Source organism: Vulpes lagopus, chromosome 5, assembly GCF_018345385.1.
Source record: "Vulpes lagopus strain Blue_001 chromosome 5, ASM1834538v1, whole genome shotgun sequence".
Lineage (NCBI taxonomy): Eukaryota > Metazoa > Chordata > Mammalia > Carnivora > Canidae > Vulpes > Vulpes lagopus.
Window position 1 is genome coordinate 84798236 of NC_054828.1, and position 25596 is coordinate 84823831.

The following is a 25596-nucleotide window of genomic DNA, read 5'->3' on the forward strand; positions in this document are numbered from 1 at the left end:
GGTATGGTTCTGTCTCAGGGAGCAGAGCTGCATCTGGCCTCACTCTGGGCAGCTTATAAGGCCTGGTGTGAGTTTTGTTGATGCAAGTGCAGCATAAAAGGAACAAATCCGCCAGCACCAGGGCTGTTGCCACTGGAGTCCTTTTGCATACATTTTTCAAATGATAATTCACTCTACCCAGCCCCCTTCCCCACCCCCCAAGGCCGATTTATTGAAAAAACCACCTTATATGGTAATATTGTTAACACACCGTCAGCTGGCCTTTTTAGGGACTCTGTTTAAAGAAGATCCGCCTCTGGGGTTTTATATTGCTCTGGTATTTATGCCAAAGACGCAGCAGCCCTCAGTCACTGGGAGAAGGACCTCTCGGATACTTGGTGAGTACCGCACAGCTTCTGCTAGCCCTAACTTTCCGGGGCTGCCGCCTGGCCCCTGGGTGCAGGAGGCGCCTCCAGATTGGCCTGGCTTCTGTGACGCCGGCCCAAGATCACACGTCAAGGCACTTGGTGGGCAGTGGTGCCTCCAAGCGTGCTGCTGCCTTCCAGGAAAGGGGGATCCTGGACAGCCCTGTGCCTGGACGGCGGGCGGGATACAACACCTGTGGCCTCTGTTCACCCTGTTCACCGGGGCCAGTGCGGATCTCTACCCTCACGGCTTTTGTCATGACTCAGAATGTCTGAGAGGCTGTTTCAGGAAAGCAGATGCTTTGTGGGGTATCTGAATCAAAGCCAACAATGGTCCCAGTATCTGTGAGATGTCTGTGTTGAGAATGGGAATGTATTTTCTTCAGTCCCTTATGCCGTCTGATTCTTACTTGGCTGAGATGAATGGTGTATTTTCTCAACCCCTGAAGGCTCGAGGGTCACTGGGGGTGTGGAAAGTCAGGGCTGGGGCAGGGTCAAGTGTCCTGTGACATCAAGCAGTTTGAGGGCTGGCAGGGACAGGAGAGCCATCTAATTCATTCTGAGGACACTGAGGTCTAGAAAAGTTAAGTGTTGCCCAAAAAGTTCACAGCCAACTGTGAGATCCCCCGCCGATGCCCGCGTCCACCCCACTCATCCCCTCAACACATACACACACAAATAATTGGGAGGGGAAGGAGACCAAGGGACTATTTGCACTCTTGTGACCAGAGTCTGCTAACATCTGCTTGTGGCTGAGGCAGCTTGGTGAAGTGGTGGAGGCCTTGGAGACAGACTGCCCAGCTGCCAGCGTTACTGAGTGACCCCAGTTTTCTCATGTGTAAAATGGGAGTACTAGTATCTCGTCGGAGGGCTGTTGTGGGGATTAAATGAGATCATTCATTTACAGGGTGCACAGATCAACACTGTCAGTGCCCAGCCCTGAGTTTTCAAACTTTAAGAATTACCTGGAGGACGAGTCAAAACCTAGATTGTCCTACCCCCTACCCCAGTCTCTGATTCAGTAGGCTGGAGTGGGACAAGTTCCCAGGTGATGCTAAGGCTACAGGTCTGGGACCACAGTTTGCACAGGGAGGTTCTCAGCGCTTGCTTTTCCTAGCTGAACAAGTTTAGACTTTGAGGTCAGTCCTTAGGGCCAAAAAGCAACAGAGCTTCCTCTAATGGAGACGGATGAGTACTGGAGAAAATGCAAAGAGCAGTGGATACTACATGCCAGGCCTGGGACACCAAATGGGCAGTATGATGTCATGACCTTGAGGCTAGATTTCTTTCCTCCTTCCCTTCGCTCATTCCACCAGCATTTATTGAGTACTTTTTTATGTGCCAGGCACTGTTCCTGCTCCTTAGGGACAGTGTAGGGGCTTCTGCAATCACTAGGAGAGATGACCAAAGAAGTAGATAAAGAAAGCCCAGGAGGAGCCCTCACCCAGCCCAGGAGTAATCAGGGGTGGCTTCCTGGAGGAAAGGGTACCTGAGGTGGGTCCTGAAGTAGGACTAGTCGCCCTGTCAGGGAAGCATGGTCTTTGGACTGTTTAAGTGGTTCAATTCCACCAAATTTAGATTTCAAGGCAAGAAGCAGGGAGAGTTAAGGTCAAGAGGGGCAGGCAGGATCGGATTAGTAGGGTTTCATACACTAAAGGATTAAGCAATGAGGGACCACAGAAGGGTGAGGGCAAGAGATCTGCCCTTTGAAGGGACTGCTCTGGCAGCTGTGAGGTGAGGGGACTGGAACCGGGTGAGAACCGGTTCTCACCGGTGTGCAGGGGTCCTGAGCTGTCCCCCCACCCCGCCAAGTGGCTCCAAGATAGAAAGAAGAGAGCCTGAGGATTGCTTGGGAGGCGGTGGGGAGGAGTCGGCTGTTGGCCTGGCCTCCAGGGTGGGCGGTGCTATTCTCGGAGGTGCAAGTCCAGGTAGAAGACAGTGATGAGCCAGAAGTACTGGAGGTCGAATGAGGTGCCACGGGGCCTGGGGTGCACTTGCCCCGCAGGCAGTTAGTTCTGAGGGTCTGGAGCTCAGGAGAGGGGTTCTGGACTGGAGTGGAACCAGAAGAACGAGTGAGAGACCCGGATGAAAAAACAGAACAGGCCCAGATTCCTGAAGATCAGAAATATTAGTAACCAGAAGTCACTTTTAATTTAATTAATTGTATATCAACCAAGTCAAGAAAACATAAAGGTGATTAAAGATGCTGCTAGAGTTTTCCACCGCAGAAGTGTTTTTCGTTAAATTATTTCTATCTGCCAGCCTCACCAATTGTGTGGATATCTGTGTGTATGTGGATTAAGATAGGCAGCTGCTTAATGTCATTTGAAGCCCTCCCTCTGAAATATTTCTCCAACTATTGTTTGAAGTCTCACCATCTGAGAGTCCTTCCTTTTAGGGTTTAAACTTTTCACTGAAATGAAAATGTTTTTGGAAACTGGAATAAGTTCAACCATCCCTTCAGTAATCATTGATTTGTGAAGTGGATGGTTCCTCTCCTTCCAATATGATAGATTTCATCCTGGGAGCAAGTTCTTTATTTTTAATTCATGAGAGACACACACAGACAGGCAGAGACATAGGCAGAGGGAGAAGCAGGGTCCCCACAAGAAGCCTGAGGCAGGACTTGATTCCAGGGCCCTGGGATCACGACCTGAGCCAAAGGCAGACGCTCAACCAATGAGCCACCCAGGTGCCCCTGGGAACAAGTTCTGATGGAGAAGAGTAAGAGAAATCATAGGAACTATTATTTTTGCAGCCCTTTACAACAGGGGTTGGCAAACTTTTTCTGAGGAGGATCAGATAGTAAATATTTTAGGCTTTGCAAGTCTAAAGGTTTCTGTGGCAACTACTCACAATTGCCATCATAGAGAGAGCAGCCATAGACAGTATGTAAATGAGCAGGTGTGACAAGTTCCAATAAAACTTCATTTATCGGCATTGAAATTTGAATTTCATGTAGTTTTCTTGGGTCATAGAATATTATACTTTGTTTTTTTTGCAACCATTGAAAATTGGGGTACCTGGCCGGCTTAGTCAGTGGAGCATACGACTCTTGATCTCAGGGTCATGAGTTCAAGCCCCACACTGGGGATAGAGATTACTTTAAAAAATAATAAAAGTTTAAGAAAAAAGAAAAATGTTGGGACACCTGGGTGGCTCAGTGGTTGAGCATCTGCCTTTGGTTCAGGGCGTGATCCTGGAGTCCCGGGATTGAGTCCCACATCAGGCTCCCTGCATGGAGCCTGCTTCTCCCTCTGCCTATGTCTCTGCCTCTCTCTCTTTGTGTGTCTCTTATGAATAAATAAATAAAATTTAAAAAAAAGAAAAAAATGTCAAAATCAATCTTAGCTGCTGAAGTATATAAAAAGTGGCATTAGTTTGCTGACCCCAATTTACAATTTATGGAATACTTTCATTTCCGTTGTTTCATTTGCTCCATCATACCAGGAGATAGCCATTACCCTTCCCATTTTACCATTGAGGAAATGGAAGGCCAGAGGGGGAGGTGAGGTGGGGTGTGGGGGGACTGGGCCATGGGAAAGAGTGTCCTGAGGGAGGAGGAGGGCAAAGAAAGGGAAGCTGGAGGGAACTCAGAAGTCAAACTTTGAGTCCTTCAGAGCGACAGGTTGTGGGGCTAACATCTCTGCCCTCATATTTGCCTGGGGTGGCCAGGGACATGAGTAAGTGGACAAATTCTTTGCACTCATTACATCTTTGGGTTTTGGTCACCTTGAGGGGCACGGGTGGAGTTGTGTTTCTAACTCTGTGAAATCCTCAGCAAAGACCAGATGTAGTACGTGCCAGAAAAGCCAGAACAATTTGATTGACTTTCTCTGAGCAGAAAGTGGTTGTGACCCCAGGAAACCACAGTGACTTTGGCTCTGGCTCAGCTGACACGCTAGAACCTAGCCACAGATTGCCAACGAGCAGCTGGGGAAGATCTAGAATTTCTCCTGGCAGAGACATTCCCGGAGAGCCTGGCTCCACAGTAAAACCCTTCTTCCCAGGCAGCGTTGGGCCCCATGGAGGCCCCACTCCAGGCCAGAAGCCCCACCCCTGCCCTCACCTCTGTCACTTCTCATTTGGTTCTGACTTCAGAAAAGCAGATTTCAATTCACCTAAAGTGCTACAGAACAGCATTGTTAACAGCTTTAAGTTGCTTTGTGGCTTGTCTCAGCTGCTCTGCTTGGGAAACAAAGTCCGACATTCTCTTTCTGGAGGGGGATGCAGGGGGAGACAAAGGTGTACATTGATAAGCCAAGCAGGCTTGAACTATAAAATCACACCAGAGAGAAATGCTTAGGGGACCCTCAAGGGAGATAGTCATAGATGCGCAGCTTTTCCTCTTGGCCACCTTCTAGCTTTTGAGGTAGTTTTCCCCTCACAATGGACCACCTTCTAGAACAGGGGAGCACAACTATTTGCTGACTGCCTTGTGAATAGTGGGCATGAGAATGGACTGTGGGGACACAGGAATCCCAGGGGCAGCGCAGACCAGGTCTGGGAGGGGGCCACTCAGGTGGTGGGACTGTCACCCAACACATATTGAGCACCTACTATGTGCTTAACACCCAATTTAGGTTTGGGGGCTATAAACATAAATCACAGACTACACACATAAACACAGACTTAGTCCTGCCATAGGAGGAGTGCAGAGGCTCAGAGAGAGAAATGAACACAGACTCTTTTGTTTAGGGCTTTTGCTGCCAACAGCTCTAGAGAGACAAGCAGAAGCAGAAACACCAAACATGGAGAAGTTAGGACAGCTTCACTGAGGTGATGAGGAAGGTGTAAGCTTCGGGCTTTGGAATCTGTCCGGGTTGATGCCCGCCTTGCCTCTTCCTGGCCAGGAGACCTTGGGCCAATTTCTTAGGCTTCTCTGAGATTTGGCTTCCAAATCCATAACATAGAAATAAAAGACATCTTCCTTTGGGGGTTTTGTGGCGATTAAATAGATAATTTATGTGAAGAGGCCCACATTTTTTAAATTAAAAATAATTTTTACCAAAAATGGAAACATGGAATGTTCTATGTTTCACCTAGTGATGCAACTTGCACCTTTTCCATTGCATTAAATATTCTGCCCTCTCCATTGTATGAAGGTTTCTGGCAGTTAGTTACAGATGAATTTATTATTCAACAACTTCTTTTGACATTAGGTTGTTTCTATTTTTGGTTATTTTAAGCTGTATCACACCAGCTCTTATCCAAATCTTTGCATGCACCCATGAGTGATTCCCAAGGATGAATTCCTAGAAGTACCTTTGTAGAGTTAAAAAGATATGTACAGGGCAGCCCAGATGGCTCAACGGTTTAGCACCGCCTTCAGCCCAGGGCGTGATCCTGGAGACCTGGGATCGAGTCCCACATCAGGCTCCCTGCATGGAGCCTGCTTCTCCCTCTGCCTATCTCTGCCTCTCTCTCTGTCTCTCATGAATGAATAAACAAAATCTTAAAAAAGAAGAATTTTAAAAAGAGATACGTACATTTCTAAGACTTCCAATAAGTTTTTTCAAATTCCCCTTCTGAAAAGTAGTACAGTTTGATGATCATCAGTTATGAATGCAAACCCACCTCCCCACAGTTTTGTCAGCAAAGGTCACCCCAAGAATTGGACATAGTATTCCAGCTAGAGGTGGGGTTAGCTTTTATGCTGGCCACCAGAGTGGCCAGAGTACTGCTAACAGTCCAAATATCCCAGGTCCTGCTCACAGATGCTAAACCAGAGTATCACAGTTTGCTTATTTACACTCATGTACAGAACCTCGTATTTACCCTTTTAAATTTAATATTATTTGCTTCAGTTCATTTTCTCTGTTTCTTGAAATCTTCTTGGGTTTTGATTCTTCCTTGCAACATATTTAATATTACACCCTCTTCCAGCTCTGGAAATTTGGTTGGCATGTGCTCTGTATTTTCATCCAACGCATTTATAAAAATGTGTGACAAAGGACCAAGAGTGGAGCCCTGAGGCATATCGCTGCCTCCAGGTTGATGTCGACCCATTAATTAACACCTTTCAGTGACAGTACCTCAGGCAGCTGTAAATATGCCTAAATGAATTGATTGTTCAGCCCACATGGCTTTGTCAATATAGATATCACAAGAGACCTTGTCAGATGCCACAATCAAGTTAAGCTTGTCTCCCACCTTCTCCTGCATTCCCAGCCCACAGCTGTCCTGGGGAAGAAAAGGGAAGGCTGTCACTGCCAACATTTGTTCTTGGTAAACCCTTACTGATTATAAGAAATCACTGCTTCTTTAATCATGCTTTCTTTAACAGTGCCTTCTGGAACCTGCTTAATATGCCTTCTGGAACCTGCTTAATGTGCATATCAAGATTATCTGAGGTTTTAAAAATCCTCTTTCTTTCCCTCTTTGAACACTGGAACACACTTTGCCCATCTTCAGTCTTCTGACATGGTGGAAAGTTAAAGATCTCTGCAATCCCGAAACTGCTCGGGCCAGAAACAACATTGTTTTAAGCAGCTAGGTGAAGGGACTTTCTTTCTGTCTCCATTCTGTCGCAAACCTTAATTTCCCCTTACCAATGTTGGGTCTATTTTTGTTATTCTGAAAATTCTCCTCGACAACCAATGATTAATTCGCTCATTCATTTCGATGACAAACATTTAAGAGCCCACTTTGTGCGAGACATTGTGTTGGGCACACTTCAAGAATCGCGGGGGAACAGGACAGACACAGCTCTTGCTTTTGCAGAGCTACAAACAAGTCAGGATACGCGGAGTTGATCGCTGCTTGTGCAAGTCCAGGGTGCTGTGGGGCAAAGAAGGGGGGACCCAACACACAGGTGGGCCAGAGGAGCCTCTTGAAAATGCAGTGTCCAATGCAGAGGGCTGGCAGGTGACAGGAGTTACAGTAGCAAGCAGATGTGTGTTGGGGAGAGTGCTCCAGACTCTGTGTCTAAAGGTCCAGCAGGGAGAGAAGACAATACAGTTCAGAAAGAAAGAAAGTCCATATGGGCAAAATGAGAAGGCCAAGAGGGGGCAAGAGGGAAAGAGAACCTGGAGTCACAGGCCAGGCTAGACCTTGGGGGATCTTGTACCCTGAGTCAAAGATCTGGGGCTTGATCCACGGCCATGGGGAATCATGGAGGGGACAGGGACAGAGGCAGAGCTGGATCTAGAAAGTCACAGTGGCCTCTTCCCTAGCGAACACTGCTTTGAATATAACAGGGAGAGCTCCCTTTTAGCCTTAAAATTATGTTACTAAGCTTCTGCTGAGCCTTGACTTAGCCTTTCTGACATCATATGCATAGGTCTAAGGCTCTGTCTCCTCTTTCACTTTGTCCACCTTCAGCGTGAGGTCACGGAGGGACCAGGTCTCTGTAGCACTTAGCTCCTTCCCGCCTGTGGTCGGGTATTCTGAATGAAGCTTCCACAGGCCCCTCCTCAGCAGCCACCTCGTCCTTTCTCTGGACTGCTGAGAGTTGGCCTCCCTGAGTCCTGGGACAGGGCCCTTCTCACCGCCACCCAGTCTACCACGCCACCCAGTCTACCACGCCACCCCCACCCCCGCTCCCCCTGCCCATCCCCCTGGCTCCCCAGGCTAGGAGGTTGTCTGTGCACCGATTCCTGAGCTTTTGCTGCTTCTCCTTTGTCACTGAGTGCCAAGAAGTTGCCAGATGTTGTCTTCTAGCCTCCTCGAAGGAAAGAAAACCTGCAACAGGTGTGGGAAAAATAAATTCCCTCACCACGTTGCAGCCATCCCAATGCCACGAGGAGCATCAGCAGAGGGTCTACTGTTTTCTCTGTGAGGAGAGAGGGGACCATGCTTCCCATCAGGAATCCTCTCTCCTAAAAAAAAAAAAAAAAAAAAAAAAGGAATCCTCTCTCCTCTTGGGCTGCCCTTCTCTGAGGCCCTTCCACCCTTAGGATTGAACATTTCGCCCGTAACTATTGCATATTTTCTTCCTTAATGGCATGTTATGTTGTTGGTTTTTCTTATAACCTATACATGAATACAGGGTCCTTGGGAAAAAATGGAAACATGACGGCTGTAACCCAGCACCTCCTCTTCCAGGCCCCTTCCTCCTCCAGAGGTAATCAGGGCAATCAGTTGAAGACTTTCTTTTTCAGAACTTTTTGCTCAGAGTTCATGTCCACAAAAAAGAAAATGGTGAAAAATACACAATATTGCTTTGTGCTTTAAAAAGAACTCCTGTAAATTGTTTTATATTACACGTTCTAATCTGCAACTTGTTTTGTTCACTCAGTGGAATGGTTTACAAACCTATCCACTTTATTTTTTTTTAAAGATTTTATTTATTTATTCATAGAGACACGCACAGAGAGAGGCACAGGCACAGGCAGAGGGAGAAGCAGGCTCCATGCAGGGAGCCTGACGTGAGACTCAATCCAGGGTCCCCAGGATCAAACCCCAGGCTGTAGGCGGCGCTAAACCGCTGGGCCACTGGGGCTGCCCAACCTATCCACTTTAATCCTTGTAGATCTGCCTGCCTCTTCTCTGGACTTCAGTGTGGAATCCCACAATTTGGATCTTTGAGTTGTTCCAAGTTGTAAGTTGGTGTTTTTCTCGAGTTAGAGTACCTGTTTCCCTACACCTTTGCCAACACCTACGGAATCTTAACACTATAATGGGTGAAAATGGTCTTATTTCCCTTGTACTTCCCTGATAACTAGTGAGGCTAAGCATCTTTGCAGACTTGTGGGACATTTCTATTTCCTTTTCTGTCAATTATATGTTCATACTCTGTTTTTCTTTTGAGCTGTTTACTTCTTTCTTAGTGATTTGTAACAGTTCATTCATATTATAAATAATCCTTTGTTGAATATACTGTGAATTTTTTCAACTCCTTTCCTAAACTTCACATCTTTAGAGATTCTCTTCATTGGATTAAAGCTTTGTAGCCATTTCAGGCCCTTAAGAGACACATGGATTCATTTGTTAGGGCTGTCAGAACAAAGTACCTTAGAGAGGGTGCCTTAAACAACACACATTTATTTTCTCCCAATTCTGGACGTTAGAAGTCTGAGTTCACAATGTTGGCAGTGTTGGTTTCTTCTGAGGCCTCTCTCCTTGGCTTGAAGATGACTACTGCCTTGTTGCTGTGTCTTCACGTGGTCTTCCCTCTATGTGTGTCTGTGTCCTAACTTCCTCATCCTATTAAGATATCCATCTTATTAGATTAGCCATATTCAACACCAGTCAGATTAATGACTTCATTTTACCTTAATTACCTCTCCAAAGATCCTATTGCCAAATACAGTCACCCTCTGACATCTTGTGGGGTTAAGATGTCAACATAGGAATTTGGGGAGGGGAGTGAAACACAATTCAGCCCATGACAACAGGGTAGAGAGAAGAAGTCCACCTGCCAGAGAGTGGGAGTCCAGGCCTATGCCTGTCCCTGGTGGAATTGGGCCCTGGTTGGAGGTGGAGTCAAGCTCCAAAACCGAGAATCCTGTCTCCAGCATGATTGTGACAAGTGGCTGACTACTTCTCTTCTCTCCCTGCTCCAAAGGTGCTCCAGTCCCTGGTTCACTTGGCCACCCTCACTATGTGTGAAGAGGAGACCACCGCGCTCGTGTGTGACAATGGCTCTGGCCTGTGCAAGGCTGGCTTCGCAGGGGATGATGCCCCCCGGGCTGTCTTCCCCTCTATCGTGGGCCGCCCTCGCCACCAAGTATGTGCTCATCTGGACCCAAAGCTTTGAGCTACTAGGAAAAAGCGCTGCATAGTGGACACCGTATTGAACTCTGAGTGTGTGTGAGAGTGTATGTGTGAGTGAGAGGTAGGTGTGTGTGTGTGTGTGTGTGTGTGTGTTGAAGGTGGGGGACTCTCTTCTGAGTCCCTTCAGATAGAAATATCCAGGACCAAACCCAATATATCCCAGGTATGCAGGGATGGAATTATGTCTGGCTTAAGTCTTTGGGGTTTCTAGGTTTGGAAGAAACTTTTTACAAACACATACAAGTAAACAAGACCATGGCCTTTAAGAAATGAATACTCTGTGAACTAACTTGAGATCACAGGCTAGCATAGAGACAAAATACTTCACCAGGGGGAACGTAAAGGAGGGAGAGATTAAATCTGAGCAGAGGGACCAGGGAAGGAGAGGCTTTGGATAATTGAGGATGTGGATCTCCACATATAGAGGGGAGAGCAAGAACCAAGATCTGGAGATGTAAAAATGCAAGCAGAGGTGTTTGAGGAAGACAAATACCAGTCCTGTGTGTGCAAAGTAAGGCAAGAAATGTATAGAAGTCCTTGCTCGCTCAGAAAATGATATTGCCTTAGGAGCGAGAAGAGAGGCAAGCCCACAGGAAACCCTCTGCCTTCTCTCCCTGCCACCTCCACGGTCATGGGTGTCTGCCTTGCCCTTGTCTCTTTCTGTCCTGTCTCCAGGGAAGAAGGGTATCTTTCCTATCTGTATCCTTCCTCAGAGACCATCCAATTCCTGGGTCACCCTTCATGAAGCCCTCAGCCAACTCACTCCTTCTTATCTTTTGCATCGCAGGGTGTCATGGTGGGAATGGGCCAGAAAGACAGCTACGTAGGGGATGAGGCCCAGAGCAAGCGAGGGATCCTGACTCTCAAGTACCCCATTGAGCACGGCATCATCACCAACTGGGACGACATGGAGAAGGTATTGGTGGACTCACCCTTTGGGTATAATAATGCATCATCATGACCCTCATCTCCCCCAGGCCTCCGCCCTGTCCACTGCCTCTAAAATGTTTCTCATATCCTTCTTTTCCTTCCTGTCCAACCACATGGCTACTCTCCATGGGGCTGCCAACAGCTCTCACTGGATGGTTGCAATGGCTTTCTGATTTCTTTGTCTCCTGCCTCACCATCCATGAATTCTCTACATTGCGGCAGAACTTGTCTTTCTAAAACCAGATCACATCACTCACCTCTCTGGGAATCTTCAGTAGCTCCTCATTAATTGGAGTAGGAATAGGTCCCTAACTTCCTGTCTGGCATCGAAGGGCCTGTCTCACCCAATGCCCAGTTTCATCCTCGCAAGCAGCTCTCAGCGAGCAGGGCTTAATGCTACTGCTGCCGCCTCTTCAGGCATAAATGGCTTCTCTCCCTTTCATGTTCTCTGTCATGACCTCAGGTAGGTACATTGATGCCAGGTTGTTATGCTGATTCTCTAATGAAAATTCTAAGTAGGACTCTCTATAGGTTTTTAGAAGCTTGTGTGTGTGTGCAAGAAGATACAGAGGTGGGGGGCAATTTTTAAATGGTAGTTTGTGATCAACAAAATCATGTGTGTGAAATGCTAATGGAGCTCTTCTAGTATTCTTTTTTTTTTTTCTTCTAGTATTCTTTTGATAAATTCTGCTGACATTAGTCTGAGAATCCTTGTTTCTGCGAGGAGTGCCTTTTGAAGTGTAATAGAACAGACTGCAACCAGAAATAAAGAATGTTGCTGTGAAATCTGTAATGCACCCTACTTTTCTCTAAATCCCAGACTCAGTCACTCTGGGTGTGAGATAAATAGACACAACACTATAGTTTTCGCTTCGCACCATGGAGTGGCTAAGAGCTCCTGCCCTGGAGGCAGTGGCAGGGAGGTCTGGGAGCGAGTCTTCCTTTTGAGCCTCAGTTTCCTCATTTGTGCAGATAAAAATACTTTCTTCATTAAAGTGCTTTGGAAATTGAATTAGGTACTCAGTATAATCTCAAGGCATCCAACATACTTCATTCTCAATAAATAGCATATATTATTCATATGGATCTAACAGCATCTAATTCAAAAACATATTAGACAAAATATTTTAGTATAAATATATTTTAGCACAGTAGTAACAATGTGTGAACTCTTTATTTCTAAATTTTTTTAAAAATTTCATTTATTTATTTGAGAAAGAGAGGGAGAATGAGCGGTGGGGAGGGGCAGAGGGAGAGAGAGAGAGAAGCAGACTCCCCGCTGAGCAGAGAGCCAGTTGTGGGGCTGGATCTTAGGACCTAGAGATCATGACCCGAGCCAAAGTCTCACACCTAACCGACTGAGCCACCCAGGCGCCCCTCTTTATTTTTTTTTATTATGTTTTTAGATTTTTAAAAAGATTTATTCATGAGAGACACACAGAGAGAGAGAGGCAGAGACATAGGCAGAGGGAGAAGCAGACTCCATGCAGGGAGCCTGATGTGGGACTCCATCCTGGGACTCCAGGATCATGCCCTGGGCCGAAGGCAGGAACTAAATCGCTGATCCACCCAGGGATCCCCTCCTCTTTATTTTTTTGATATATTTTATTTATTCTAAAGATTTCGAAGGGGGGCAGCCATGGTGGCTCGGCTGTTTAGTGCTGCCTTCAGTCCAGGGCGTGTTCCTGGAGACCCGGGATCGAGTCCCACATCAGGCTCCCTGCATGGAGCCTGCTTCTCCCTCTGCCTGTGTCTCTGCCTCTCTCTCTGTGTGTGTCTCTCATGAATAAATAAATAAAACCTTAAAAAAAAAAAAGATGTTTTAAATTTATTTGAGAGAGAGCAAGAGTGAGGGGAGGGGCAGAGGGAGAAACAGGCTCCCGCAGAGTGGGGAGCCCAACTTTGGACAGAATCCCAGAACCCATTCCAGTAAAAAAAAAAAAAAAAAAAAAACCCTCACAATTTAAAAAATTGTATATATTTACGGTGTGACCTAATGACTTGATAGATATTTATATTTGTAAGAGTTACCACATTCAAGCTCATTAGTGTATCTATCACCTCACATAGTTACTTTTTTTTCTTGTACTGACAACACTTAAGATTTACCTCTTAGCAAATTTCAAATACACCATGCTATACGTTAAGTCTCCAGAATTTATTCATCCCACATAACTGAGACTTTGTACACATTGGCCAACATCTCCCTATCTCCTCTCCCCCCAGCTCTTGGTAAATACCATCCTACTTTCTGCTTTTATGAGTTTGAGTAAAAAAAGAAAAAAAAAATCACCATTTTTAATCCTGAAAAATAATCATAAGATATGTCTGGAGAAATAAATAAGGCTAAAATTTATGAGAACAAAATGAGTGAGAAAAACTATGACAGGAGACTTGCCATATCCACATATTAAAATATAATATAGTTATAAAAATTAAAATAGTTTGGTACCAGAACAAAAATAAAGAGGAAATACATGATAAATGAAACTTTGAACTCTAAAAGGAGAAAAGGATTATTCAGTGAATTATTCCAGGACAACTGATGAGTTATTTTAGGGATGGAGAGTCTTCTTTGCCTTATACCATTTCACCAAACACATATCAATTGAATATAAAAGCTAAATATAAAAATTCAAATGGTAAAAAAAAAATACAATATAGTAAGCATGAACACTCATCAAATTTCTGCTGAAAGAAGTCTTAGAGGAAAAGATAACAAATGTGATTTCTTAAAAATTATAACTTCTAGTATGTGAAAAAAAATAACCAGATTTATTTATTTTTTTTTTTCTCCAATAACCAGATTTATTTATTTTTTTTTTTCTCCAATAACCAGATTTAAAAGATAAACAATAAATTGCAAAAAAACTCACGATTGCAATGAATATTACATTAACAGCTAGTGTAAATTGATCATTAAAAATACATTTTCACCAGACAAATAAACAAAGGATACGATCAATTTGCCAAACAGAAATTGTAAAAAGTTGCAAATATGAAAAAACTTAAACTCATTTGAAAGAAATGTAAATTTTCAAAATTAAACAATGTTTCCCTATCAAATTATTTCATATACTAAGAGCAAGACCCCTGAATACAGGTATGGGTAAAACGGGCTTTCTTGTTCTGGAGTAGAGTGATATAACCTCTTTCTTGGGAATAAAAATCGAAGTCTTCCAATTGCCATGCTCTTTAGCCTAGTAATTCCACTTTAAAAATTTTTTCGGGGGGGGGGGCGGGCCCTGGGTGGTTCAGTTAAACATCTGCCTTCAGTTCAGTCATGATCCCAGGGTCCCCGGATGGAGCCCTTTGTAGGGCTCCCTGCTCTGTGGGGAGTCTCCTCCTTCCTTTCCCTCTGCCCCTCCCCCTGCTTATGCACATTCTCCCTCTCTCTCAAATAAATAAATAAAATCTTTAAAAAAATAAAAAATAAAAATTATTTATTTGGAAACATCCTGAATGGCAAAAAAGAAAATGTAATATACACAAAGATAACTATGACAGGATTATTTGTAAACAAAAATCAAAGATACCATGAATAGTAATATTAAATACATGATGGTATGTGATGAAATGTTATGTAAGCATTAAAAATAAATGTAAACATAAATGTTTACTATGGAAAAGGATATTATTTATGTTACAGTAATTGCAAAATGGCAGGAAACAAAATTGAGTGTAAAAGTATAAAAATAGGGGATGCCTGGGTGGCTCAGCAGTTTAGCGCCTGCCTTTGGCCCAGGGTGTGATCCCAGAGTCCTGGGATGGAGTCCCACATCGAGCTCCCTGCATGGAGCCTGCTTCTCCCTCTACCTATGTCTCTGCCTCTGTGTGTGTGTGTCTCATGAATAAATAAATAAAATCTTTTTAAAAAGTATAAAAATAGCATAATAATAAATGAATACAAGTATATGAGATAAATAAATGGTGATAGAAATAAGTTTGAAAATATTTAAAGGTGAAAGATTAGTAAGAAGAAAAAGCCAAAGTGCTAATTATTTATTACTAGGTGATGGAAATGTGGCTGACTTTTACTCCTCCTAAAAATATTTTTCTAATTTTAAAATTATTAACATCTTTAACTTTTAAAGTACTTTATAAAAGCTCTAAATAGTGAAATGAAATAAAGTGCAGGTGTTGGGGCCTAACACTCAAGATTCTGATTCATGGGTCTAGGTTACAGCCTGGAAGCCTTCACCTATGACAGTCATGCCAGGTGATTCTGCTACAAAGCATCTGGGACCCACATTTGAAGAAATACTGACATCACTCAATTAAGACTAATTGACATTCACGCCTTCTGTGAAACTTTCACAGACAGGGCCTCTGTCTACTTATGCCATTTTGTCAGCCTCAGATGCCCTTCTCAGCTGCTGGAGACCTTCCTTTGTGCCTGCAGGGCCTGATCAAATCCCCCAGATAATGAACTGCCTCTTCTTTTACTCAAAATGCGGATGTATCTTTGTATGTTGTCTTCTTGGGTGTTTTTCTCCCCTCCAGACTTTGAAACCAAGATCCAGGGGCCTTATCTGATTCATATCTACCCTCACCACAGTTAGCACCATCCTAACCCAAAGTAGAGTGCCCACAAATATATGGGGTACAACAGGGCAGATGATCCTATGCCCTGCCTCTAAGGAAATCAGAGCCTATGTCCCTGACACTTTGCTGAATCCCTCTAAAATAAAGACTCCTGTTTGGTCATCTTGGATCACTGAACATAGTGGGAAGAAATGCCTTCCTCTAAGGCAGTAATTCTCAACAGGAGCAATTTTGCCTCCTGAGGGGCATTTGGCAATGTCTGGAGACATTTTTGCTTGTCACTGCTGGAGAAGTGCTTCTAGCATCTAAGTGGGTGGAGTCCAGGAATGCCAAACATCCTATAATGCACTGGTCAGCTCTCCATGTCGTGGAATTATCCAACTTAAAGTGTCAAAGTACGGGATCCCTGGGTGGCGCAGCGGTTTGGCGCCTGCCTTTGGCCCAGGGCGCGATCCTGGAGACCCAGGATCGAATCCCACGTCGGGCTCCCGGTGCATGGAGCCTGCTTCTCCCTCTGCCTATGTCTCTGCCTCTCTCTCTTTCTCTCTCTCTGTGACTATCATAAATAAATAAAAATTAAAAAAAATAAAATGTCAAAGTGCTGAGGTTGGGAAACCCTGCTCTAAAACACCAGCCTGGTCAGTAATAAACAGTGACAGTTCAAGCATATCTGTCAGGTTCCCAGCAGGACATAATATACACTAAGTGGGTGTTTTAAAATTAAGGAAGGACTACTTAGAGAGATGTGAACAGGGTTATGGAACCAGAAAGGAATGTTGAGGCAGTCAAGTACTAGGAACAGAGGAAAGCTCTTATACCCATAAACCTGAAGGATGGGGGTGGGGCAGCATCACTACAGCTGGAAGAGGGGCTATCCAATAGGAGCTGGGCTCACAGAAGGCCACAACATTGCTTGGAGAAACACCCTAACCTCTCTCCTATTCCCACTCCCCAGCCTCTTATTGATATCTTTCATCAACCAAACACAGAAGCCAGGAAGCAAGGAATACCGAGAGATGTAATTGGCCTGGCCCTGCCCCCAAGGAAGAAAGCAGGGAGAGACAGAAGAGTAAAGAGGAGGGAAGTTCAGATGGGAATAATCTATAGACTGAGTATATTGGCCATAGGTCCGCATCCTATCTGGGACCCTGTTGAAAAGGAACATAATCTCTAAAGGTCAAGCAGAGGTTCCCAGGACTCACAGTCTCCTCTCCAGAACCCAGCCTGTGCTATGAATATCGTGTCATGCTCCCCCATCATGGGCATACCAACTGGAATTTCCTAGGAGTCTCCTTGTCTCATTTGACTTTTGTCTCAACCAGATCTGGCACCACTCCTTCTACAATGAGCTGCGGGTAGCACCTGAGGAACACCCCACCCTGCTGACAGAGGCCCCCCTAAATCCCAAGGCCAACAGGGAGAAGATGACCCAGGTAAGAGGCCAGAAAGTCTTGAGCAGAAGAATACAGCATGGATCCCTTCTCCCTTTCATGCATACAGTACAACAAAAAATTTTGAGGACATGCTCTGTGTATAGTCTATGCCAGGCCCTATGGGAGGTAGGAATAGGATAAATAGGCACAGCCCTTGCTCTTAATAAGATCCCAAACCATCCTGTGGGCCGAGAGGTGCTGTGATTTCTGTCACATCATCCTTTATCCTGCACTGTCCTTTCAGATCATGTTTGAGACCTTCAATGTCCCTGCCATGTATGTCGCCATTCAAGCCGTGCTCTCTCTTTATGCTTCTGGCCGCACAACAGGTGAGTCTGTTCCCTTCCTGACTAGGAGGGGCGGAAGGGAAAGTGGGGCTCCTGCAGTGGTACCTGCTCAGGAGAATCAAAGAGACAGCCAAAGTCCAGGGAAAATCCTGCTTAGGAGTAACAGAAGGGAAGCCCACGTGGAATTCATTCAGGTCTACCCAGTAGAGCTGGCAGGAATTTATGTGGACAAAACATGGCTAGTGCATCCAGCGGGGGCATTTTCCCTCACAGCCATCAGTCCCCAAGATTACACACACTTTCCCACAACACTGGAATGTTTCTGCTCATGAACCTGTGATGGCAGATGTATATGTGCCCTTGGTATGGAAAGGTGCTCAAGGAAATGGAGGGAACTTCAAGATAAAGCAATTTGTCATGGGGACTTGACAGCTTCCATGAACATAGTTCAACATTCATTCACTCAAGTATTCGTTATTTGTTCATTCATTCATTCATCAGATATTTTCCATTACTCCCTACCATGTGCCAAAGACTGAACCAGGCCATGGGCACACACTGACAGGCAAGAGAGCCCTGCCATCATAGAGCCAACAGTTCACTGTGTGTGTGTGTGGGGGGAGCGGGTGTGCACAAAAACAAAATATAATTTCACTGCTGATGACAAGGACAGTGATGGGGAATGTATGATGGTTCTATAGTTTGTTTTACCATTTCTCTACTACTGGACTTTCAGGTTGTCTCCAGTTTTAATTTTTTATGATAAAATATGCTGGGATCAGCATCCTTGTACAAGTATAAGCTACTGGTCCCTGGATATTTATTTTGCCCTACTGAACCATCTTATTAGTGTTAATCATGTCTCAGTTGTTTCTCTTAGGTTTTCTAGGTATACAGCCTCATCATCTACAAACAATGACAATTCTATTTCCTTTTGATAATACTTCTTATTTCCGTTTTCTGTCATATTACATTGACTAGAATGTTTAGGACAGTATTAATAATGCAATCTAACAGTATTAACAGTTTCTCCCTTGATTATGAAATGGCTGTTGGATTGAGAGAGATTTATTATCATTGTTTTTTTTTTAAGATTTTATTTATTTATTCATGAGAGAGAGAGAGAGAGAGAGGCAGAGACACAGGCAGAAGAAGCAGGCTCCATGCAGGGAGCCTGACGTGGGACTCGATCCCTGGTCTCCAGGATCAGGCTCTGGGCTGAAGATGGCGCTAAACTGCTGAGCCACCTGGGGTGCCCTATTATCATTGTGTGTGTGTGTGTGTGTGTGTGTGTGTGTGTGTTTTAAGATTTATTTATTTTTTCATTCAGAGAGAGCGAAGAGAGAGGCAGAGACACAGGCAGACTCCCTGCAGGAAGCCTGACGTGGGACTCGATCCAGGGTCTCCAGGATCACACCCCAGGCTGCAGGCGGCGCTAAACCGCTGCGCCACTGGGGCTGCCCCCTATTATCATTGTTAAAAAGTTCATTTCCCTCCATGGTTTACTAAGTTTCATCAGTAAGGAATGTTAATTTTTTTTTCAAATTGGCTGGTTTTTATAAAAAAAAAAACCCAGATCTAACATTCTCCATGCACGTACATATGTGTTAAAGCCAGAAGGATGTGCAAATTATCTAGTCTCTCTTAAAGAATGTGCAATTGAGATGCACGTTGACTAAATATGCAGTACTGTGAAAGTGTTTTAAGGAATACAAGAAGAGGTTTTACTTGCCTTCTATAAGGTTACAGTCTCATTTGGGAGAATAAATGATGTTCACAAAAAATATTATTGATGATACACGGTGGGTAAATTTTCTCAGCTGCTAGAGAAAAATATGGTAGTTGAAGACCATGTGGCAGCTGGTCCAGAAAGATGAAAGACAAGAAATTTTCATAGCTCTTATCCCCTCTGTCCATAGGCATTGTGCTGGATTCAGGGGACGGTGTCACCCACAATGTCCCTATCTATGAGGGCTATGCACTGCCCCATGCCATCATGCGCCTTGACCTGGCTGGCCGTGACCTCACTGACTACCTCATGAAGATCCTCACAGAGAGAGGCTATTCCTTTGTGACCACAGGTATCCAGCCCCTGTCCTGATTTTAACTTGAGCTCAGACCAAATCTGTTCTAGGACCAGGTGTTCTCTGATGAAAAGTCTGTGGGCCTGCTTGTCCTCAAACTCTCTTGAAATAGATGGGGAGGATCCTAGGCTGGGGCTGGGCCTCTGGACAAGACCAGATGATCAAGGCAGCCTTACTTATGGAGGAAGGTTCCCAACCAAGATGCTCTGGGGATAGGGACAAGGTCTCCTTAAGTGCCCTTGCACAGCATTCCCTCTCTCCCCAGGGATCTCCATGTCTACACCAGGATCAGAGCTGGGTTTTCCAAGGTTGAATGGTAGTAAAAATCTGACGACACACTTTGTTACCTAGGGGCATTTATGGTTTGTCTGAGGACACATGGAATAAATAAGGTCCAAATTTCCAAGGCAGAGTTGTTATGCTTCAATGCCCACCCTGGGCAAGAGGAGATTTTAGGCAGGGGCTTTCCCAGATTCTGTAAGACCACATCAAATCCTCCTGTATCTCTACCATAAAAGTGTCCTGTAAGGCCCCCAGGAAGGCCCATAGCTTTGTCAGCGCAAAGTAAAGACACAAGGAGAAAAGCCCCTGCAAAGTTTTGCCTGGGAATCAAGATTTTTGAACTTGCACTTTAGGAAGAGGAATGAAAAATTAACATGAGTCCTAAGAATGAATCAAAGCAGAAGAGGAGGTTTTCATGGAGATCAAAATAGGAAAACTAACAGAACAGAGTATCTACTTTCTGTCATTTCTACTCTTTCTAGCTGAGCGAGAAATTGTGCGAGATATCAAGGAAAAGCTATGCTATGTGGCCCTGGACTTTGAGAACGAGATGGCCACAGCAGCCTCCTCTTCCTCCCTGGAGAAGAGCTATGAGCTGCCAGATGGGCAGGTCATCACCATTGGCAATGAGCGCTTCCGCTGCCCCGAGACCCTCTTCCAGCCTTCTTTCATTGGTGAGGTTCTGCCCACTGTCCCTGCTAACTGGTGTGGAGGAGGTGGAGGACTGGGGAAGGGAGGGAGAAACACCAGGAGTCATGCACACTTTGTTTATAGTTTATACATAGCCCACATTCCCAGGAAGGGCCAAAAAACACATCAACAATACAATCAGATAAAATCTAATTTTTATTTATTTTTAAGATTTTATTTTTTAAGTAATCTCTACATTCAACATGGGACTCAAATTCGCAAGATCAAGTGTCACATGCTCTACCAACCGAACCAGCCAGGCACCCTGATAAAATCTAACTTTAAATAAAAGGATAAGAAAATCAAAATAAAAGAAAAGCAGAATAGGGAATATAACATAAAACTAAGAATAAGGTTAATACACAAAGCACTTCTTGGATTGCTGAACATTTAGGTCACAGGAGCCAAAACCCAGAGCGGTAAGTTGGATGGGTTTCGGGTCAGATACAGTCTCAGATCCTGACTCTGTCCTTTCCAAGCCTGTCACCTTGAACGTGTTACCTTCTTTAAACCTCGGTTTTCTCATCTATAAAGTGGAAATCATGATAGTACCAACTAGATAGGGTTGTAACAAGGATTACATAAGAATATTTCATACAAGGACAACTACTTTCTTGAGGAGTGTATAGGAAGAGTTGGGCCTGTAAGCAAATGTTAATAGACAGTGTAGTGGTACATAGCAACTGAGCAAAGTGATATAAGCCTAAGAAATCAGTAAAGACTTCTTAGGGAAGGAGAACATTTGAACAGAATCTTGAAAAATGAGCATCATTTGATCGTATCTGGGGATGGAAGGAGTGCAGAATGGGGAATGGCATACAGGGTAGATGGAAGGGTACATGTAAAAGCGCGGTGATTGAAAGGTCATGTTCAACTTGGGACATGATGAGAGAAATGTGGGGTGTGTGTGTGTGTGTGCACAAGGGAAACTGGAGGGAGTTGCTGGACCACACAGAGTGTGGTGGTTAATCACACCAGCAATGATGTCCCTGAAAGTTTTAGGCAGCAGTGTAGCAAGACCAAGTTTGTATTTTAGAAAGATTCCTCTAACCTCAGTGTGGAATTTTGTCACATGCAGAAAAGACTAGAGGTGGGGAAGCCTACCTCTAGGTATGTGGACATGAGCTGGTTTGGCATGCAGCCTTTCACTGTGAAAGGCCTTGCTGCCAGGATAACATGGACCTGTAGATGGGGGAGGGGGGCTGTCAAAGATGACATGACATTGCATGTCAAAGAAGACACACAATGGAATATTTTTTGACAGTAAGGCTGCATATTATATGATTCTATTTATAGGAAATGTCCAGAACAGGCGAATTTATAGAGACAGAGAATAAATTAGTGGTCACCAAGGTTAGGGGGAGGGAGGAAGAGGAAGATCACAGTGTCTGCTAATGGGTATGGAATTTCTTTTTGGGGTATTATAAATGTTCTAAAATTTTGGCAACAGTTGCACAATCTGTGAATCTACTAAAAACTACTGGACTATACACTTTGGAAGGGTGAATATTATGATATATGAATTATAGCTCAATAACGCTTGAAAAAAGCTGACTCAGGGAAAGTGTTCCCTTAGAAATATACTTCAGCTGATCAATGTGAAAGATCAATGAGAACAGGAGGAACCAAGGGCCAATTAAAGGTCGGATCCTGTAATCTATTCAGGAGGTGATTAAGGGTCTGAACTAAGGTAGCTGCAACAACAGAAGAGTCACTTGAGGAGTCGGAAGTGTGGGTATTTATGAAGTGATGGATGCTGACTAGATACTATGGCCTATGCTAGGCATGGAGTCTGCCGGGATTCATGAAACCACCTACAATTCCATCATGAAGTGTGACATCGACATCCGCAAGGACTTATATGCCAACAATGTCCTTTCCGGGGGTACTACCATGTACCCTGGCATTGCTGACAGGATGCAGAAGGAGATCACAGCCCTGGCCCCCAGCACCATGAAGATCAAGGTGAGTCCTGCCCCACTTCCCCCCCATCCTGTCCTTCGGACAAAGACCTACCTACCTGAGCAATGCTCCAGAACAGTCTGCCGGGCCCATAGAGTGGTGGTCTCCTGAGCTCAGTGTTGTCCTGGCCTGGGACAGATTTCATCTCAAAGGATTATGTCCTTGGGCACTGATGAGTTGGAGACATGTTTAGCATGAGATCTCAAACATAATCGTATGATGTCATATGATTTGAGAAGGTGGTGAAAGAATTTGGGATGAGAACATTGAGGGGTTTGAGGATGCAATCAGGAGGAGAGAAATAGAGGGCAAAGAAAAGAAGCAACACTACAGCATCTTTAGACTTTAAAAGGATGTGGGGGGATGCCTTTAAAAGGATCAGGCGCCTAGGTGGCAAGTGGTTGAGCATCTGCCTTCTGCCCAGGGCGTGATCTGGGAGTCTCATGATCAAGTCCCACATCGGGCTTCCTTCATGGAGCCTGCTTTTCCCTCTGCTTGTGTCTCTCCCTCTCTCTCTCTGTGTCTCTCATGAATAAATAAATAAAAATATTTAAAAAAATAAAATAAAGGATGTGAGCGTTACCCCAGAGGAGAGTGAAAGTTCCAGAGAGACAGTTCAGTGTGGAGCAGGCTGCTGGTTCAAACTCACAGGGACATCACTTGATTCCTGGACAGCCTGTGATCTGTTGTCTCCTCTTTTTTTTTTTTTTTTAAGATTTATTTATTCGTGAGAGACACACAGAGAGAGAGGCAGAGACATAAGCAGAGGGAGATGCAGGCTCCCTATGCGGAGCCTGATGCAGGACTTGATCCCAGGACCCCGGGATCATGACCTGAGCCAAAGGTAGACGCTCAACCACTAAGCCACCTAGGCGCCTCTGTTGTCTCCTCTTCGCTCCCATCCTCCCCATGTGGCTGCTCACCCAGGCAGCTCACCTCACAGGCCTCATGAGAATGGAGGCCCACCTGTCTTCCACTTCTCCCCAGCCTCTGGTCCCTAAGAAACCTATAAAGAGCTTTCTAGGACTTCTAGGAACTTTGCTCCTAGCAGGTTTAGAAAAGGAGTTGGGAATCGACTAGAGATAACAAATAAGTTGAAAGTTACAAAGTCTCACAATAAAGTTGGTCTCTGGGAGAAGGCCTCATTTGAGGAAGTGTATTCTAAGAAACTTTTTTTCTACAAAGGAAGGCTGCCCCAGGCCTTCCCCCTGCCTAACAGATGGCCCTCAGCATAGGGAAGCAAAGGGGGTTACCAGAAAACAGGTGGGAACCTGTGGGCCCTTCTCACCAGGAGCCACTGAACAGCCACGCTTTCTGAGGCCTGCCACACTGGAGGCATGGCACCAGGCCTGAGGCAGGGGCTTTTCACCAGGTCTGTGTGTCAAGATACCACACCTCATTTCACCCCTAGATTCTGGCTCACCAGATGCGGGGTGCCCCCATTGATAAACAAACACCAGCTTTTTTTTTTTTAATTTTTATTTATTTATGATAGTCACAGAGAGAGAGAGAGAGAGAGAGGCAGAGACATAGACGGAGGGAGAAGCAGGCTCCATGCACTGGGAGCCCGACGTGGGATTCGATTCCGGGTCTCCAGGATCAGCCCCCGGCCAAAGGCAGGCGCTAAACCACTGTGCCACCCAGGGATCCCCAAAACACCAGCTTTTTGATGCATATCCCAATTTGTGAGCCACTGCCCTGAGTTTAATGACACGTGCCAGCCTTCAAGGAGTTTAGGATCTAATCAGTAGACATGATCACCGAGAAGGCAACGTAAATAAAACAAGAGGAGGGAAAAGGGTGCTTGAAGCAGGGGAAATAGAGTGAGCAGAGGTGCCCCAGGGTATGTGTGCAGGTATGAATAACCCAGCCAAACAAGACAGCCAGGTTTGTACAGTGGAACCAAGGAGATGGAAGAAGAGAAGTGAGGTGAGGTGGCATCAAACGGGGGAACCTCCAGCCCAGGAGTATTCAGACTCTTCTCACGACTAGAGCTGTGCAGCAATAAGGCGGCTGTGCTGGTCCTTGAGGTATCAGTCCAAAGGGTGACCGAGTGACCTTTGCCTGACTGAATAACTTCTAAGAACCCTTCTTCTTCTTCTGTAATTCCATGATCTCTGCAATTTAGGAAAGATGTTGAGAGGGTCTAAAGAGACAAAAACAATCAATTCAGTTTTCGGTTTATTCTAGCACTGAATTCTTAGACTCTATAGTAGCAGTCCCTCTGGAGCCACTTGTAGGTAGAGTTCAAAGTTGTTTCACAGGACAACCAATTTCTAGAGGCTAAGCTCAGGACCTCCAGTGGCGAGGATGAACCATGTATCCGTGAATTTAAGAACTTGTCAGATACCAGTGGCTATTGACAGATGAAGCTCAAGACAGGGTCTGAGTGGACTGGCTGACTCAGGATTGGGAGAAGCCCAGCCTGTGCTGCCCATGCATCTAAACTCCAGGCAGGAACAGAGAGGCACTTTCCCTCTAGCTGTCTGTGTTGATCATCTATCGCTGAGGGACAAGCAACTGTGAAATCTCAGGGTATAACAATAAGTATTTATTGCTTGTGCATCTACAGGTCAGCTGAGAGTCAGCTGATCTAAGTCAGGCGTGGCTAGGCAGCTCTGCCGGTCTAGCCAGCTCAGGTCAGGTCCATAGCTCTCAAGATGGGGCCCAGGCTGAAGGGCCAGCAGCTTCTCAAGGGAAGCCCTTCTCATCAAGATGGCAGAGCCACAGCTGTGTGTCTGAGGTACCTTTAAGCTCCTGTTTGTGTTATCTCTGCAAACGACCCATCAGTCAAAGCAAATACAGGCCCAGCCCAAAGTCACAGGGTGAAACAGTGCATCCTTCCCATGGCGGGGAAGACAAGGGAGGGAGTAAAGATTTGAGCAACAATCTACTCTACCACAGGGTTTATCCTGTTTGTTTCTGACTGTGGAGGCTGTCCTTATCTGGGGCAACCAGGCACTGTGATGAGATGATCTCCTGGATCACCTCCCTGTTCCCTTGGGCACTAATCATGATACACCACATTTATTCTTTGCAGATTATTGCTCCCCCCGAGCGGAAGTACTCAGTCTGGATTGGAGGCTCCATCCTGGCTTCTCTCTCTACCTTTCAGCAGATGTGGATCAGCAAGCCCGAGTATGATGAGGCAGGGCCCTCCATTGTCCACAGGAAGTGCTTCTAAAGTCAGAACAGATTCTCTGGGGATCCCCTTGAGACTGCTCTGTTACCAGTCATGAAACATTAAAACCTGCAAGCCTTA

The 25596-nt window shown here is 45.1% G+C and overlaps 1 protein-coding gene across 1 annotated transcript; it reads left to right on the forward strand.

Annotated features, from left to right (window-relative positions):
- The first annotated feature begins 223 nt into the window (after window positions 1-223).
- On the forward strand, window positions 224-25596 carry ACTG2 (actin gamma 2, smooth muscle). Its single transcript, XM_041755676.1, has 9 exons — window positions 224-377; window positions 9913-10074; window positions 10909-11037; window positions 16919-17029; window positions 17274-17358; window positions 19236-19397; window positions 20165-20356; window positions 22156-22337; window positions 25375-25596. Exons 2-9 carry the CDS (start codon window positions 9949-9951, stop codon window positions 25516-25518), a joined length of 1131 nt encoding a protein of 376 aa, XP_041611610.1. The 5' UTR covers window positions 224-377; window positions 9913-9948; the 3' UTR covers window positions 25519-25596.

Excerpts from the sequence above, each read along its gene's own strand:
- ACTG2 (XM_041755676.1), top strand. The coding sequence starts at position 9,949 with ATGTGTGAAGAGGAGACCACCGCGCTCGTGTGTGACAATGGCTCTGGC. Across the intron at positions 11,038-16,918 it reads ACTGGGACGACATGGAGAAG|ATCTGGCACCACTCCTTCTA; the intron begins GTATTGGTGGAC and ends TGTCTCAACCAG. Across the intron at positions 17,030-17,273 it reads ACAGGGAGAAGATGACCCAG|ATCATGTTTGAGACCTTCAA; the intron begins GTAAGAGGCCAG and ends CTGTCCTTTCAG.